Below are 19,226 nucleotides of genomic sequence, written 5' to 3'. Positions count from 1 at the left end.
TCTCTGTGGCCTCTGTGCCATCTTTAAATGGCCTCTCCCACACCTGGGGCTGCATACTAAACCAATACAAGCAGTCTTTCAAAATAAACGCAACAAAACAGTGTGATGTTGTGAGGCAGTGTAAAGGCAGATCTTCAGTTGATAGCGTGTGAGTGAATAGAGCGTGTGGGATGAGAAAGGGCAGGTGTTAATTCACTCCGTCTGTTAGAAATAAGCGCGGGGAGAGTGGCAGGTGCTGCAGCCCCCTGTGACCGCTGTGACAGAGAGATCCCCGGCTGCTGATCAACAGTATTGGCGGTGGGGCAGTGGGGCCATGTAGCGGCCGGGTCCCCGCTGTCCCCTGGCGTATCTGTGTCTGTGTGGGGGAGCTTATTGATCCAGAGGCCTGGTGACCACACCCTCCCCTCTCAGCCAAGCTGCCACCATATAAAGGCTGGATTAGCTCTGCTGCCTGCAGTAGAAACCAGGATTATCTAGAGAGGAGACTTGCCGAGCCTGGAATATCCCCACAGTTACATATCCCTAATAGCCATAGTCACATTAGGACCAGGCTATGTTGGCAAAATCAAATATGACACCGAATACCTCAATATAGATCATTAAAATAAAATAAATATATATATTTTGGGGATGAGTCTTCATGCTTTCAAGATATTTACACACAAGAACATTTTTGTAAATTAGTAATGATCATTGGTAATCAGTAATGCAGGGATGTCAAAGATACTGGCCCGCGGGCAGGTTTCATCCGGCCCGCGAGATGTTTTGGAATATAAAAAAATATATATATATATTATTATTAAATTCGCACCCCATTATCATGAACTACGTGTGGCTAATAAGCAAGCTAAGAGTTCATTCATAAGTTAATTAACCTGCACTACAAGGAAGTATGTCAGTAGGTCATCAGGTGTAAACAAAGCCGCCATGATGCCACGCTGGAATTGAATCGCGCATTCGGCTACCTACCAAAAAACAAAGGAATCAGCAAGATGCTGTCGAAAAAGAGAAAGGTTGACACGGAATGCAGGCAGTTTCAAGAGAAATGGAAAGAGCAGTATTTCTTTTGTGAAGTAAATGGGTAAATGAGTCGAATTGATTTTAGTAAAAAAAAAATCCGGCCCCCATGTGGTCTCAGTTGAACAAATCCGGCCCTCTACCTAATATGAGTCTGACACCCCTGCAGTAATGGGTCATAATAAAGCCAATTATTGTTCATTTGTTTAATGATTGTTCACAGGTGCTTGGCAGAGAGGTGTACACCTCCAATAACCAACTCGGTGGCATCCAGATAATGCACAACAACGGTGTGACCCACTGCACTGTGTGTGACGACTTTGAGGGAGTCTTCACTCTGTTGCAGTGGCTTTCCTACATGCCAATGGTAAAGTTTGAACTGTGTATAGATAGATAGATAGATACATAATACATACATAATAAATACATACATACATACTAGGGGTGTGCCACCTTAGGCACCTCACGATTCGATTCGATTACGATTAAGGGTGCTACGATTCGATTATTAAACGATTACGATTAATCACGATTTTCGATGCATCTTTTTCACCAAACAGGATTTTTTTTAAGCAAGGTATATTTGTCAGTATCCATTAATTAAAGTAAACAAACAAATGTACCTCCATTATCTTCAGTTGGGACTGAAGTCCACGCATCACATGTTACAGCCACCCTGCATGCTTTCTTCAGTGATTCCAGTTTCCAGTACTTCGGTTTTGGTCTCGTTTTACAGTTAAGGAACTGCTTTCCGGGCGAAATACCGTATTTTTTGCAAATAAAGCAAAAAAAAAATTGCAAAAAAAAAAAATTGTTTTTTGTTTTTTTGCAATTTTTTTCAAATCGATAATCGAACATTGTGAATCGATTTTAATCGTCACGTGACTAATCGCGATGCATCGATTATACAATTAATCGGCACACCCCTAATACATACATACATAGAGCAATAGGTTGATGTCTGTATATATCTCCTTTATGATTTCTCCTAATGTTTGGAGCTATTTTGTCTTGTAAAAAAGAATAAGCCTTTGTAATAGTGTGTAATGTTTCCTCTCTACAGTGTAAATCTAGTCCAGTGCCCATCCTTGATGCTAAGGATCCTGTAGACCGGACAGTGGACTTTGTTCCCACCAAGACTCCCTATGACCCTCGCTGGATGTTAACTGGACGTCCTAGCCAGAGTGAGTACCTATTCTCAGTAGCTAGAGAGATCTGTTTGAACCAAGCCTATACCATAATACATGTATGCAGCTTGCTAGAAGCCTACAGTACCTGTAGGTACAGGCTTGTGTATGGTGATGATGTAATTAAGGTTATCGAGTCCTGTTAGTTTAAAGTTTGAATGGAGTGTCTAGCTTAAATTATGGAGGAGTAGTTAAGGGTGTATTCACACCTATCTCATTTGGAGCAGTTGTTCCGGAACAGAGCGTTTTCCCCCTTGGTGCGGTTTGTTTGGGGGAATGTGAAGTTGAACACAGCAATCGCACTTGGATGCGGGACAAAACAAGCGGACCGAGATCGCCAAGAAAGGGTGGTCTCGGTCCGCTTTAAAAGAACTCTGGTGCGGGTCGTTTGTGGTGAGAACGTGATCCGACCTCGATCCGACACAACTGCAGGAAACAGTGCGCATTTTTGGATAAACCAGCTGCCGTAGTCAGCTGCGCTGTGCGTAATGGCCTGAAGAACGAGCATTTTTATCGTTTAAAAACATTCTTCAGATCCTGTTTTGGCGACTTGTGAAACTAGTTTGCATGGATAAACTTTGGGGGATTTTTGCATCATCACATCAGCAGTTTGAACTCAACCAATGGCAACTGACCTCTGGTCTCCATTAAATAAATGAAAACAAGTCGTGGTCATAATCAGACAATCAGACTGATTGCATGTCCTCCTCGAAATGTCCATAGGCTATTATTAAATTATTTATCACTATCCGTGATAGTAATAGCAGAAGTTGCGAGGGTCTTTGATCTTCTATCTCCAAATTCCCGATAGCCTAAATAAATGAATAAATAAATAACTTTCTCCCTCTCTCTCTCTCTCTCTCTCTCTCTCTCCCGATCCCTCCCTCTTTCTTTCTCTCTCTCCTCGCACGGTGCACGCTTGACGTAGCCTACAATGTAGGTCTAACGAAACGCATTCTTATAATCATATAAAATCTCAGGGAATTATTTTTTCCATCCCTGGAGGCTATTAGCCTACCGGAGTGTCTCCTGGCCAATCCAGGAGGCTTGGCAATACTATTTGGACCGTTTGAATTGTGGCTGTGTGAACACAAACGAACCAAGGCACAAATACAACAATTGTATCAATTAAGCCCCTGAATCGGAACAAAGCAAACGACCTAGAGAAGTAGAGATGTGAATACACCCTAAGAGTTCAAATTGATCATGGTTTCACCATGAAGGCATGAACTGCTGTTTAAGATGAACAGCAGTTGCACCCGGAAGTATAGCCAATCCGTTTGTTTACAAACATGCTGATTTGTCCAATAGCTCCATCAGATCCTGATGCAAAATGTTCATTCAACAATAAACGGTACAGTAAATAACCGTATCTAATCCACCATCCTTGCTGTAAGTATAATGACTATTTATGTCGTTTCACCCATGCTCACTTCTCCTACTGATCTTTTTCATCTAAATAAATGCTATATCAGCAGTTGTAAACAACCAAACCCCTCAAATGTCCTTTTCCCCCCTGAGATAAGTATACGGTTTTATCAAGGCAGATATCCCCAGGGTCAAGGTTTAAGCTCAGTCATGGCTAGAGACAGGCCATTAGAGAAGGAGGGTCCTTATTCAGAAACTGAGAGACACACACTAACATCACGCCTCCAAAGCCAGGATCAAGATAGCACTGAAATAGATGCCGTGTGTTTTACACAGCAGGTCGGGACCGAGCAGCTTCCATATCAATGTAATTACAACTTGGGACAGCAAATAGATTGGGGAGCATGCTGGAAGCCAGTCAATGTCTTTGCTAGTGATGAGTGGTGAGGCTTAATTGAATGGTAACCTCATAGGCTGAGCCTGTTTCTCGAAGTCTGCTGCAGGCAGCCAAAGAGCTGAGCAAGCCTCTTTATACAGTCATCCATCATAGCCTCTGCCAAGATCACAAGATTCCGGCTGAAAAATACACAACCTCCGACTACATGGAGAACACAGCAGTGCATTATTAAGAATGCTCTGGAAGAGGAGAATGTATTTACAGTACAGCGGGAGTGGAATGAATGACTTTAATTCCGTTTCTAATTTTCACGTGAATAATTTGTGAGCTTCACATAATTAACTCCATTTCTCTTTTCATTTCACTTCTCACTTCTTTCTATGCTCTATATGTTCTCTTGCCCTCCCCGCATTCTTTATAATATAGCACCTAAAGGCTCATGGCAGAGTGGTTTCTTTGACCATGGCTCCTTTATGGAGATCATGCAGCCGTGGGCCCAGAGTGTGGTGGTGGGCAGAGCCAGGTAAGTGTCCAAACCGCACACCAAACCCTCATCTATCTCAGCTGACATTGTCAGAAAGGCATATTTTTACACTGAAGGTACTTTGTAAAATGTAGCCATAGATGTTGCTGCTGACTGAAGGTACAGGTATAAGCTTTGTAAAATATAGCCATGTATGGCGGCGTTCACACACAACGTGCTCATTTGAGCTGCCAGCGTCTTTCTGCAATTCATTCTCTATGTAAGGACGCGCTAAGCGCACTTCTCTTTCAAGGAACGCACCTGGTGTTTAAACGCTGGTGGCGTCTAGTTTTTTTGGCGGAACGCTCTGGGCGTTTTAAGCATTTGGAGGAAAAGCGCACTGCTTGTCTTTTCACATCTCCTACCTCTTCTGCTCCCAAAGGGATCTTCAACCTCTGCTGCTGCCAGAATTGACAATAATCTGGCTTTCACGATCACAGTAAACACCATCAAACAGACGAAACCAGCTGGCTACCATCCGTGTGATCGTTGTGTCCTAAACTGTACTGCACGCGACTGCAGGGGGAAACAAAACAAAGCACACAGAAAACGCTCCATGCACTATGTTTTGTGCCCAATGGAAGCACTCTCAACATGATTTCCATAGCGTTCTTACTAAAAAAAAAAGTGCGTTTGGTGTGAACGCCGCCTAATAGATTTTGCAGCTGACTGAAGGTACAGCTATAAGCTTTCTAAAATGTAGCCATGTAATAGATGTTGTTGCTGAGTGCTGACTGAAGGTACAGGTATAAGCTTTGTAAAATGTAATAGATGTTGCCGCTGACTGACGTCTCTCCACAGGCTCGGAGGGATACCTACCGGAGTGGTTGCTGTGGAAACCAGATCAGTGGAGCTGTCAATCCCGGCCGATCCAGCCAATTTGGACTCTGAGGCAAAGGTAATGGTTTCTCTGTATATATGCAAGCTTGGACAGGCACACACATGTAGACATTTTACACACAACCAAGTAGTGATGCTGGGTAGTGATTCCCTTCAATGTATTTTTAGATCATCCAACAAGCCGGTCAGGTGTGGTTCCCAGACTCTGCCTTCAAAACAGCGCAGGCCATCAGGGACCTGAACCGAGAGGGCCTGCCTCTCATTGTGTTTGCCAACTGGAGGGGCTTTTCTGGAGGAATGAAAGGTACCACTAACCTCTGAATCCACGGTAATCAGTAGTGATGGGACGAATCGACGATGCATCAAAATGCAACGTATCGCAAAAGTTTTACAATACGTACCGTGAGGCAGAAATTGTGATATTGGCTACATTATATTCCGCTGTAGTAATCACAAATGAGACTGCTTGCTCATCACAGTTCCACAAGCTCTCATCCAAATGTCATGTTGCACTTTGTAATGACATTTAGAAATTGCTATTTACAAACAAGTCAATGCCATTTAAAGCTTTGTGGCTCAGAAATATGTGGAATTCTGCACAGTCAGACTTTGTGTCATTGAACTTTTACTTATTACATTATATCATGGTTGTATTGAATTGTGAATCCCATATCGCGTATCGAATCGTATCATGAGATAGGAATATGTCATGATACATCCCATTCCTATTAATCAGTCAATCTGGAATTGCATTTATTCAGTCCCTAATATGAAATCCTCTTCTCAGATATGTATGACCAGGTGTTGAAGTTTGGTGCCTACATTGTGGACGGGTTGAGGGAGTACAAGCAGCCGGTATTGGTCTATATCCCTCCCCAGGCTGAGCTGAGGGGAGGCTCCTGGGTGGTCATAGATCCCACCATCAACCCGCGCCACATGGAGATGTACGCCGACAAGGACAGCCGGTGAGTCGTGCTAACCAAACTTACCAAAGCCCATTTTAGTAGTCTTGAACAAGCCACGCTCATTCACTTGCATCTTATTTTACCCCCTCTTCTCTCCAGTGGTGGAGTGTTGGAGCCTGAAGGAACAGTGGAGATCAAGTTTAGGAGGAAGGACCTGGTGAAGACCATGAGGAGAGTGGATCCTGTCTATATGGGCCTAGCCGAAAGACTGGGTGAGTCCTCCAGATTTCAGTTCCCATTCCAGTTCTAGATGGGTGTGTTAGGGGCAGTGTTGTAGTACTCGAGTCCAGGACTCGACTCAGACTCAGGGCTCATGACTCGACTTGGACTTGAGCCACTGATTACTTAGACTTGGACTCGAGCCATTCGTGCATTCAGACTCGGAAGTTGAAGACAAGGAGTCGGACTTGCTAATTGATGAAGACCGTTTTTTCTTTTGTTTTGTTAGTTTTTGTAATCAAGACACAAAATGAGCTTCTTGGAAGACAGGAGTAGAGATTTAATAGCAAAGTATAAAGTACATGTGTACTGAAACCAGTTTACAAACAATGTACATCTTCACAGGAATAGACCGGCACAAAAAAGCAATGCGTTTCAACCTCTGGTCTTTGTCAGGCTGTAATGCAAGCCTGACAAAGACCAGAGGTTGAAACGCGTTGTGTATTTTTGTCCCCCAGTCTATTGCTTTGATGATGTACATTGTTTGTAAACTGGTTTCAGTACACATGTACTTTGTACTTTGTTATTAAATCTCTGCTCCTGTCTTCCAAGGAGCTCATTTTGTGTCTTGTTTACTCTATTTTTGGCCTGCTGAGCTTTCTTGTGCCACTTTTCTTGCTTCTTCCCATTCTGCAATCTTTAGTAATATGTTTTTATTTGTGCAAGGTTAGCATGAGTAAATGTTACCTTTTGTCTTACTGTAGGTTTGCCTTCGTGTGTACTTTTACATTATTGCAATCAGTTGATATGACTTTTTCAAATATAAAAACGACATAATCTCATAGACTTTATTCTGCTTTCATGCCATAATTTGCTACATCGCCTTTTGTTAGCACACGGCGGACTGGAGTAGATCCTGAAATCCCCCTATGTACTGAATTGAGACTCGATTTTAAATCGGGAATCGTTTTGAATCGAGAATCGATTTTGGATGGAATCGTGACCCCAGGAATCGAAATTGAATCATGAGATACTACTATCGTAAGATTCACAACCCCTAGTCTCTGTCCTCTCAGCCTCGTTCTCATATAGTGTCTCCATTCCTCCTGTCCTCTCTTAGTTGTATGAGGCGCAGGCACGTGCGCTGTCACTCCGCTTCTTTATCTGGGCTTGATTGTATCATCCTGGCCACGCTCCCCCGGGAGATGTGTCAATCACAGCCCGCTCACATCAATCAGCAGCTCTCCTGTCTCTCCTGCACAGCCTATTGATTTTCCTCTGGGCTCACATTCAGAGGAGCTGCGGTCCAATGCTGTGTGGGCTTGTTTAGGGGCTTTGGGCAAACTGGAGGAATGGGGCGTTGCTGGGGAGGGGGTGGAGGGCTTCCAGATTGGAATTGACAGAAATCAGTCTATGTTGACAGCAACCATGGGTTTGGGGGAGCAGGAGAGCAAAGTGCTGTTACCAGGAACTCATTCAGTGTTGCACACACTCATGTAGAAGCTGATGTGATTGTAATGGGACTATGAGGAAAGGCCAATCACATTGTAGGAGTGTTATTGTCTGAGGATAAATGGAGATAATTTTTAGCAGTCTTTATGGCATTCACAGATAAATAATAAAAAAATCACTCGTATTAGCAATCAATTCTTTCCCATGTGCTCTTGGGAAGTGTATGTTTTTAGAGTAGTGGTGTCCAGTCCTGTGCTATGGAGAACCACACGTATGCAGCTTGCAAGTAAACACTACACCAGCTGATTCCACTCATTAGCTGCAGCCAGCACCTTTATAAGTCACTTGGTTAGTCGGACCACAAAAAGTTCACCACACTTTAGCGGGCACACTGTTTGCCCTAGGAGGCAGAAATTCAGCGTGGAGTTCAAGTGTTTGTGTACACTATACATGCCAATTTGCTAAAAAGGGGGGCAGTGGGGTGGGGTCAAATTTCGATATGCAGGGCCAGGGTAGCAGGGGCAGAAGGTGTGTGTGTGTGTGTGTGTGTGTGTGTGTGTGTGTGTGTGTGTGTGTGTGTGTGTGTGTGTGTGTGTGTGTGTGTGTGTGTGTGTGTGTGTGTGTGTGTGTGTGTGTGTGCGTGCCAATTGGCTCTGTCCGACTCATATTGGCGCGGCTGTAGCTCTGGCGGTAGAGCGGGTTGTCCACTAATCGCTTTGGATAAAAGAGGTCGGTGGTTCGATTCCCGCCTCCTCCAGTCTGTATGTTGAAGTGTCCTTGGGCAAGATACTGAACCCCAAATTGCTCCTGATGGTGTGCCAGCACTCTGCGTGGTAGCCTGCCACCATCGGTGTATGAATGGGTGAATGTACCTACTGATTGTAAAGCGCTTTGGATAGAACCGCTATATAAATGCAGGCCATTTACCATTTACCATATTGTCTCCTATCAATGACCTTGACCCTGTGTCGGAGTTTTGAATGTTTGTTTTGTGCAGTCCGTACTCCGTAGCATCACACAATGCGCGCATTGCATGGTATGCATACTTGAAACAATGCTGATTATGTAAACAGGCAAATATGCGCTTGTTAGTTGCTCCCCGGAGAAATCAGCTGTTGTAGTGTGTGGCTGGACTGAAAATCTGCATGCACGGCTCTCTGCGGCAAATGGTTTACAGTACGACCGTTTTTTTTTTTTTTTGTAACCCTCCTGTCTCCAACAGGAACCCCAGAGCTGAGCCCCACAGACCGCAAGGAGCTGGAGACCAAGCTGAAGGAGCGCGAGGAGTTTCTCCTGCCAATCTACCACCAGGTGGCTGTGCAGTTCGCAGACCTCCACGACACCCCGGGCCGCATGCAGGAGAAGGGCGTTATCACGGTGAGCACATTGTCATGCAAAATCCTTCTGGACGCAGTCGTGACAAAAACTGATGGTAATCAGAACACACCGCAGAGGCTTTGTGGTGAAATGGCCTTTCTCAGATGTGTGTACATTTCAAGGCGTGATGTTTTTTTTGATGCTATCTCTCTTGTACATGCAGTGCTATGAATGTGCAGTATGTGAATAACCCGCGAAGCCCAGAGGGCAGTATCAGTCTAGCTGCCGCTGCACCTGCCTAGTGAATAATGTTCCAGTCTCACCAGGCTATGAGACGTGTCCTCATAATTATCTTCTGATGACCCTGGTCAATCACCTTAGCAAGCACAGAACAGCCTCAGGCAGCCCCGGTCTCATCTGTGCCATCGCAGGCCTATCTTTCACACACTCGCACACACGCTCCCTTACTCACATGACCAAAAGGCTGTTTCATAGAAGGCAGCCATAGTAGGGAAGTGTAACTCTAAAGAGATGACAGCCGTTCTGTTCTACATGTTCAACCATCAGGTACATCAGCAGAGGAATCTGTAATTAATGCTGGTGCACTTCTGTATAGTTTATTTCCTCAGATCTTCAGTCTACTGCATTATGCTGCATTTCAATTGACTTATACATCTGTATCACTTTTTTCTTTTCTTTTTTCTTTTACAAGTGTTACTTTTGTAACACAAAATGTTTGACAAAAATGAAATGATACCTCAGCGTCTCATAAACCTGAACTTGCCCTTTAAATTGAGTTTAATTTGTGTTTAAGAGTACTATTTAATGTCTTATCAATCTTTTTTATCAATCAGAATATATTGTTATGGTCTGGAATTGCTTAATCTCTATGTGATATCAGCTGTGCAAAAATGTGCAGCATGGACCTGCTTCATTGACCGTTAATGGGGAATTGTAATTTGTGGGCAATGTTTCTGACATTTTACATCCAGTAAACCTCCTAATATGGTCCAGCACTGCCTGATCATAATCATTAACGTTGAATGAATCTGTTTATTTTCTTTCTCAGGATATCCTGGATTGGCAAACATCTCGTCAGTTCTTCTACTGGCGTCTGCGGCGCCTCCTGCTGGAGGACACAGTGAAGAGGAAGATCCAAGTGGCCAATAGTGAGCTGAACGATGGGCAGATCCAGGCCATGCTGCGCCGCTGGTTCGTGGAAGCCGAGGGGGCTGTGAAGGTGAAACCCGCTGCTCTCTTTTCTAACCGCAGTAATACGGCCTCTGAATGAATACTGTAGAAAATAACTTACTATAATTATATATACTAAGGTATTAACAGTTAATAAAATAACAGCACCCCACAAATCACTTAATTCAGTCTGTACTTGTATCACATAAAACCTATTATCTTAAAAAGAAAAACAGCATTTGCTGCAGTAAAAAAGTGGAAGCATTTGTCAACAAGCAGGTGTATTGCTATTATTCAGAAAAGCTACTGCAAAAATGTAATATATAACACAATACCTCACACCTACAAAGTGAATAAGCATACTGAATCAATGTAATGTATAACACAAGACCTCACACCTACAAAGTGAATAAGTATACTGAATATAACACAAGACCTCACACCTACAAAGTGAATAAGCATACTGAATATAGATTCAAGATTTATTAAGTGTCCCAAAAGGGCAATTTGGGTTGCAAAAAGCGTAGTACAAAGTACATACATAAAAACAAATAAGACAATAAAAACATTATAAAAACAGTCTAGAGCAGCAGTTTAAAGTGCAACACAACAGTTAAAGTGCAAATGACAACAGTAGCAACGATCTAAAGTGCACAGTAGAGATATAAAGTGCATAGTAGCAAAGTGGAGTGTGGCTAGTGACTGCCTTCACTCTTGGCACATTTATATTGCAAGAAAGAGCTACAATGTATCATTGTATCAAATCATAAAGCAAAACCACGGTCCAGACCAAAGGGCAGAGAAAGTATATACCGTAAAACAGATATACTGCATACTGAATATAACACAAGACCTCACACCTACAAAGTGAATAAGCACACTGAATATAACACAAGACCTCACACCTACAAAGTGAATAAGCATACTGAATATAACACAAGACCTCACACCTACAAAGTGAATAAGTATACTGAATATAACACAAGACCTCACACTTACAAAGTGAATAAGCATACTGAATATAACACAAGACCTCACACCTACAAAGTGAATAAGCATACTGAATATAACACAAGACCTCACACCTACAAAGTGAATAAGCATACTGAATATAACACAAGACCTCACACCTACAAAGTGAATAAGTATACTGAATATAACACAAGACCTCACACCTACAAAGTGAATAAGTATACTGAATATAACACAAGACCTCACACCTACAAAGTGAATAAGTATACTGAATATAACACAAGACCTCACACCTACAAAGTGAATAAGCATACTGAATATAACACAAGACCTCACACCTACAAAGTGAATAAGCATACTGAATATAACACAAGACCTCACACCTACAAAGTGAATAAGCATACTGAATATAACACAAGACCTCACACCTACAAAGTGAATAAGTATACTGAATATAACACAAGACCTCACACCTACAAAGTGAATAAGCATACTGAATATAACACAAGACCTCACACCTACAAAGTGAATAAGCATACTGAATATAACACAAGACCTCACACCTACAAAGTGAATAAGCATACTGAATATAACACAAGACCTCACACCTACAAAGTGAATAAGCATACTGAATATAACACAAGACCTCACACCTACAAAGTGAATAAGCATACTGAATATAACACAAGACCTCACACCTACAAAGTGAATAAGTATACTGAATATAACACAAGACCTCACACCTACAAAGTGAATAAGTATACTGAATATAACACAAGACCTCACACCTACAAAGTGAATAAGTATACTGAATATAACACAAGACCTCACACCTACAAAGTGAATAAGTATACTGAATATAACACAAGACCTCACACCTACAAAGTGAATAAGCATACTGAATATAACACAAGACCTCACACCTACAAAGTGAATAAGCATACTGAATATAACACAAGACCTCACACCTACAAAGTGAATAAGCATACTGAATATAACACAAGACCTCACACCTACAAAGTGAATAAGCATACTGAATATAACACAAGACCTCACACCTACAAAGTGAATAAGCATACTGAATATAACACAAGACCTCACACTTACAAAGTGAATGAGCATACTGAATATAACACAAGACCTCACACCTACAAAGTGAATAAGTATACTGAATATAACACAAGACCTCACACCTACAAAGTGAATAAGCATACTGAATATAACACAAGACCTCACACCTACAAAGTGAATAAGTATACTGAATATAACACAAGACCTCACACCTACAAAGTGAATAAGCATACTGAATATAACACAAGACCTCACACCTACAAAGTGAATAAGCATACTGAATATAACACAAGACCTCACACCTACAAAGTGAATAAGTATACTGAATATAACACAAGACCTCACACCTACAAAGTGAATAAGTATACTGAATATAACACAAGACCTCACACCTACAAAGTGAATAAGTATACTGAATATAACACAAGACCTCACACCTACAAAGTGAATAAGCATACTGAATATAACACAAGACCTCACACTTACAAAGTGAATAAGCATACTGAATATAACACAAGACCTCACACCTACAAAGTGAATAAGTATACTGAATATAACACAAGACCTCACACCTACAAAGTGAATAAGTATACTGAATATAACACAAGACCTCACACCTACAAAGTGAATAAGCATACTGAATATAACACAAGACCTCACACCTACAAAGTGAATAAGCACACTGAATATAACACAAGACCTCACACCTACAAAGTGAATAAGTATACTGAATATAACACAAGACCTCACACCTACAAAGTGAATAAGTATACTGAATATAACACAAGACCTCACACCTACAAAGTGAATAAGCATACTGAATATAACACAAGACCTCACACCTACAAAGTGAATAAGCATACTGAATATAACACAAGACCTCACACCTACAAAGTGAATAAGCATACTGAATATAACACAATACCTCACACCTACAAAGTGAATAAGCATACTGAATATAACACAAGACCTCACACCTACAAAGTGAATAAGTATACTGAATATAACACAAGACCTCACACCTACAAAGTGAATAAGCATACTGAATATAACACAAGACCTCACACCTACAAAGTGAATAAGCATACTGAATATAACACAAGACCTCACACCTACAAAGTGAATAAGTATACTGAATATAACACAAGACCTCACACCTACAAAGTGAATAAGTATACTGAATATAACACAAGACCTCACACCTACAAAGTGAATAAGTATACTGAATATAACACAAGACCTCACACCTACAAAGTGAATAAGCATACTGAATATAACACAAGACCTCACACTTACAAAGTGAATAAGTATACTGAATATAACACAAGACCTCACACCTACAAAGTGAATAAGTATACTGAATATAACACAAGACCTCACACCTACAAAGTGAATAAGCATACTGAATATAACACAAGACCTCACACCTACAAAGTGAATAAGCATACTGAATATAACACAAGACCTCACACTTACAAAGTGAATAAGCATACTGAATATAACACAAGACCTCACACTTACAAAGTGAATAAGCATACTGAATATAACACAAGACCTCACACTTACAAAGTGAATAAGCATACTGAATATAACACAAGACCTCACACTTACAAAGTGAATAAGTATACTGAATATAACACAAGACCTCACACCTACAAAGTGAATAAGTATACTGAATATAACACAAGACCTCACACCTACAAAGTGAATAAGTATACTGAATATAACACAAGACCTCACACCTACAAAGTGAATAAGCATACTGAATATAACACAAGACCTCACACCTACAAAGTGAATAAGCACACTGAATATAACACAAGACCTCACACCTACAAAGTGAATAAGTATACTGAATATAACACAAGACCTCACACCTACAAAGTGAATAAGCATACTGAATCAATGTAATGTATAACACAAGACCTCACACCTACAAAGGGAATAAGCATACTGAATATAACACAAGACCTCACACCTACAAAGGGAATAAGCATACTGAATATAACACAAGACCTCACACTAGTGTTAATTTCGTCGACGAAAACTATGACGAAAAATGTTAGTCGACTACCTTTTTCCCCAAGACTAAGACGAGACTAAAATGTTCAGACTTTTAGTTTCATTGACTAAGACGAGACTAAAATACTCTTTTTAGTCGACTAAAACTTGACTAAGCAAAAAGAGGATGAGGTTGACTAAATATGATAAGAACTAACAAGGACATTTGACACAGGACTAAGACTACGACTAAATTTAAAAATATGCAATGCAGCAGTTCAGGTTCCTGTGCTGCAGCATCATAGATCTAGCTGACATTTAGCTGTCTTAAAAACATTTGCAGTAGTTACAACAGAACCTGCCCAGTCTTAGCTAAGGGTCTTATCTATATATGCATGAGTCATTGTGTTCCCAAAATGTACAGCTACTTGCTTGTCTACGTTATATCCAGAGAAGTCTGAGTGCTTTCCACACAGCACAGCCAGCCTCCCTCCATTCTCCCCTCAGCTGCGGGCTGAGCAGGGACTGTAAATACGGTCCACTTGTCGTTGCTCCCGCCGCACGCCAACACTGGCCCAGGTGGGCAGAGTCAGCATTGGCTACTTTCCCTGGGAAAGAGTTGCCAACACTGCTTCGAATTGCATTACTACTACTAGTGCAAGCGCATCAGCAGATTCAACAGTTTTCACTGACTAAAACTAGATTAAAATGTGAACAGTTTTCGTTGACTAAAACTAGACTAAAATACGTATGGTTTTATTTGACTAAGTTGAGACTAAAATGCTCAAACTTTTAGTCGACTAAAACCTGACTAAATTAAAACAGGATGAGGTTGACTAAATATGATAAAGACTAACAGGACATTTAACACGGGACTAAGACTAAATAAATTAAAAAAAAGCAGACAAAATTAACACTACCTCACACTTACAAAGTGAATAAGCATATGTGATGGAAAAATTGCTGCAATGCCCTGCTGATTCATCAATAATGAGATATCCGTTTCAAGTGTTCTAGGAGGTTTTTATTCCACAATTATCTCTGTGCACAGAGGTCTCCTCCCGACTACATTGTCATGAAAGAGCCCCGATATCGTTTACAACACATCATATACTGAAACTATGATGCCCGCCCCCCCCCACCTTGGAGGCCAGTGATTTTCCACTGCTGTCTAAAAGTTCCATCCACCCTAGTAAGTTTCCATTAAGCCATGTAGCTTCATCTGACATTCACAAAAGACATAACACTCCAGTCTATTCCCATAACAAGATACATGTTCTCACAGGAATATTCTGCAATGATGAAGAACATAGTTTACAAAATACATCTTAGAAGGGCCATAATTAATTAATCAATCAATAAACACTCGATCAATAATTTGCTATCACACATATTGAATATAACACAAGACCTCACACCTACAAAGTGAATAAGCATACTGAATATAACACAAGACCTCACACTTACAAAGTGAATAAGCATACTGAATATAGATTCAAGATCCAAGATTTATTAAGTGTCCCAAAAGGGCAATTTGGGTTGCAAAAAGCGTAGTACAAAGTACATACATAAATACAAATAAGACAATAAAAACAGTCTAGAGCAGCAGTTTAAAGTGCAACACAACAGTTAAAGTGCAAATGACAACAGTAGCAACGATCTAAAGTGCACAGTAGAGATATAAAGTGCATAGTAGCAAAGTGCAGTGTGGCTAGTGACTGCCTGCACTCTTGGCACATTTATATTGCAAGAAAGAGCTACAATGTATCATTGTATGAAATTATAAAGCAAAACCACGGTCCAGACCAAAGGACAGAGAAAGTATATAATACAGATATACTGCATACTGAATATAACACAAGACCTCACACCTACAAAGTGAATAAGTATACTGAATATAACACAAGACCTCACACCTACAAAGTGAATAAGTATACTGAATATAACACAAGACCTCACACCTACCTGAATCACTGGTTGACAACAGGCCTTTTTTTTATATATATATATATATATATATATATATATATATATATATATATATATATATATTCCCCATTTTCTCCCCAATTGTATTGGCCAATTTTTCCCCCTGCTGCCCGGTCGGTCACTGCTCCACCCTCTGCCGATCTGGGGAGAGCCGAAACTAGCACCATGCTTCCTGCTTCCAGTATGAATGCTAACATTACAACGGCATCAATTGTCAACCTAGAAAACTAACCTTAACCCACAGAGTGACTAAACTGAGCTTATCAGAATCAGAATCAGAATCACTTTTATTGCCACAGTATGCAAGTTACATACGAGGAATTTCTCTTAGTGTCTGTATGCAGCGTAGCGGTCACATCAATATATATACAGAGATAAGAAGTAGGAAGATAACAAAAAACAATCACAAAGTTGCAAGTACAATCAAATCGAGTAAATATATACAATATGTTCATGAGTGGTGAAGTGTTCTGTGGATCATAAATATGAATTTACGTTGAATTTACATGAGATTTACATTACACACTGCCTATTTGTTAAATAGGCAGTGGATTTACATGAATTTACAGTCGGAGTTAAATAGAGTTTACATTGAATGTACATGAAATTATTGATACTTACCAATAAAATAGCCAAGCTCACCACAAATTGGACACCCTGGTATTATAATAATAATAATAATAATAATGATTGGATTTATATAGCGCTTTTCTAGACACCCAAAGCGCTTCACAGGAATCATTATTCATTCACACCATTTGTACCAGTGGTGGTAAGCTACGGGTGATGTAGCCACAGCTGCCCTGGGGAAGACTGACGGAAGCGTGGCAGCCATTTCGCGCCTACGGCCCCTCCGACCACCACCAACATTCATAGACATTCATACCCATTCATACGAGGCAATGAGGGTTAAGTGTCTTGCCCAAGGACACAACGACAACAGCTGGGAGGGAGCGGGATTCGAACCGCCAACCCTTGAGTCATTGGCCGACCTGCTCTACCTCCCGAGCTAATGCCGTCCCTGTTGTGTCTATTACACAATGATGACTGTCTGCTGCTATGTTTCATGTGATTTAGATGCTACACTGTGCACAAAAGAATTCACTTCTCAAGAGAGAAGTAAGAACAGTAGGAGGGTGGTGCATTTGCAAAGTCTAGGAATTAGGCTTAATTACTAATTTATATCTCTGTCCCATCCAATTATGATGTACTTATCTCTGTAGTATATCCAGTCTTCTATCGTTAATGATAGCTGTTTTCTGTATATGATACCAGTATTGGGTAGCTAAAATATTGAACTCTAAATGAGTTGACATTTGCTTTAGAGTAACTTAGTTTGTAGACGCGTTCAAACAAAACACCTTCTGGCCTCCTGGCCAAATCAAATGATTGATTTTTGTCCTGAAGAAAAGTCTGTCTCCCATCGCTCGACCACAAGGCATGCCAGATAAAGAAGTCGTAAGCATTCCTATTAAATCATTTGGATTAAATAGAGATGAATTGATAGGTAGTTAATGAAAATAAACACTCCTCAGACATAAGTGCTGTCCATTGCAGCCCAGACTGGGGGCCCACAGGACAAGCCGCAGGGTGACAGGAGCCAGCACAGCATTTGAGGTCTCTTAAGAAGTGGCCCTCTTGTTAGCTAATATATTATCCCAATCAGGACTGGCTGTCTTAAGCCACAATTAATCACAGCCCTGGCACGTGCAGATAGGAGAGCAACACGCTGTTACTTAATTAAAAGCAAACAGATTAAAAATGATTAATAAGGGCATTAAATGTTCTTGTGGACCTCAAGCAGGAGTGTTCATAAAAAGGCATGAGACCATTAACCCACACCACCCCCAAATCTTTGCTAAGCCCCCCAAGCCTGGCTTTGTTTGGGATCAGAGATGCTAGTACTCATGAATACTAATGTTCCTATCAGGTCCAGTCAACAAGACATCTAGCCCCCACTTTGTGCCTGTCAATCTCTTTTCACTCCTGATGGGAGAAATTGTGATTTATTTATTTGCTTATTCATTTATTTTCACTCATTTTGTTTCATTCTTTTATTTTTTTAATCCATTGCAATGTCACGTTTATTCATTTTTCTTCTGAAGTTTCAGAGAATTTCTGAGTAATGTCAAAGATATTTATATTTTTCTAGGGTGGTGAAATTAATAAATGACGAGGCTGCGCAGACATTGAAAGGTCCTGACACCAGTCACTTCCTCTCCAATGCTGCAAAAATGTACCTGCTTGAGAAAAATAAACTATATTTCCTGAAAGCAACTGTGGAGCTGCTGTGGGAGACTGAAATTATTTGATCATCATCATTATTGATTTTTATCAAATGATTTTCTGTTTTCTGTTTTCAATGACATTTGTCCATATGCACGAGGCCATACGATGTATAACATGTTTTCGGTGTTAAGGACTTTGTCAGTCTGAATTATTTTATTTAATATATTAAATCTCACTCAAAATGATCCATCCTCCCTTCTGCACCCCCCCCCCCCCCTCTTCCCCCGTGTTATGCAGGCCTATCTGTGGGATAGCAATGAGGATGTGGTGGAGTGGTTGGAGAGGCAACTAGCTGAAGAAGAGGGTGCAAGGTCCGTCGTCGACGAGAACATCAAGTACATCCGCAGAGACCACATCCTCAAGCAGATTCGCAGGTGACACTTCTCAGCATCACAGTTCGGCAGCAGCGGATGATTGTATTGCTGGACCAATTTTCACTTGTCGTTACCCCCATCCACTCACCCAACTCTCCCCAATGTGCAATTGAG

General features: G+C 40.9%; 1 protein-coding gene across 4 annotated transcripts in view; it reads left to right on the top strand.

Annotated features, from left to right (window-relative positions):
• Positions 1-19,226, top strand: part of acaca (acetyl-CoA carboxylase alpha) — a 68,097-nt gene that overhangs the window by 47,034 nt on the left and 1,837 nt on the right. For all 4 annotated transcript variants that reach the window (XM_083647484.1, XM_083647482.1, XM_083647483.1 and 1 more), the window contains 10 exons: positions 1,241-1,384; positions 2,081-2,201; positions 4,396-4,492; positions 5,294-5,390; positions 5,501-5,636; positions 6,120-6,297; positions 6,397-6,509; positions 9,131-9,285; positions 10,295-10,465; positions 18,976-19,112. In XM_083647484.1, the coding sequence (XP_083503610.1) occupies positions 1,241-1,384; positions 2,081-2,201; positions 4,396-4,492; positions 5,294-5,390; positions 5,501-5,636; positions 6,120-6,297; positions 6,397-6,509; positions 9,131-9,285; positions 10,295-10,465; positions 18,976-19,112 (1,349 nt within the window). The remainder of the gene's footprint in view (positions 1-1,240; positions 1,385-2,080; positions 2,202-4,395; positions 4,493-5,293; positions 5,391-5,500; positions 5,637-6,119; positions 6,298-6,396; positions 6,510-9,130; positions 9,286-10,294; positions 10,466-18,975; positions 19,113-19,226) is intronic.

Source organism: Poromitra crassiceps, assembly GCF_964638095.1.
Source record: "Poromitra crassiceps genome assembly, chromosome: 1".
Lineage (NCBI taxonomy): Eukaryota > Metazoa > Chordata > Actinopteri > Beryciformes > Melamphaidae > Poromitra > Poromitra crassiceps.
The sequence above is the reverse complement of the archived record's forward strand: the minus strand, read 5'-3'. Positions and strand labels throughout refer to the sequence as shown.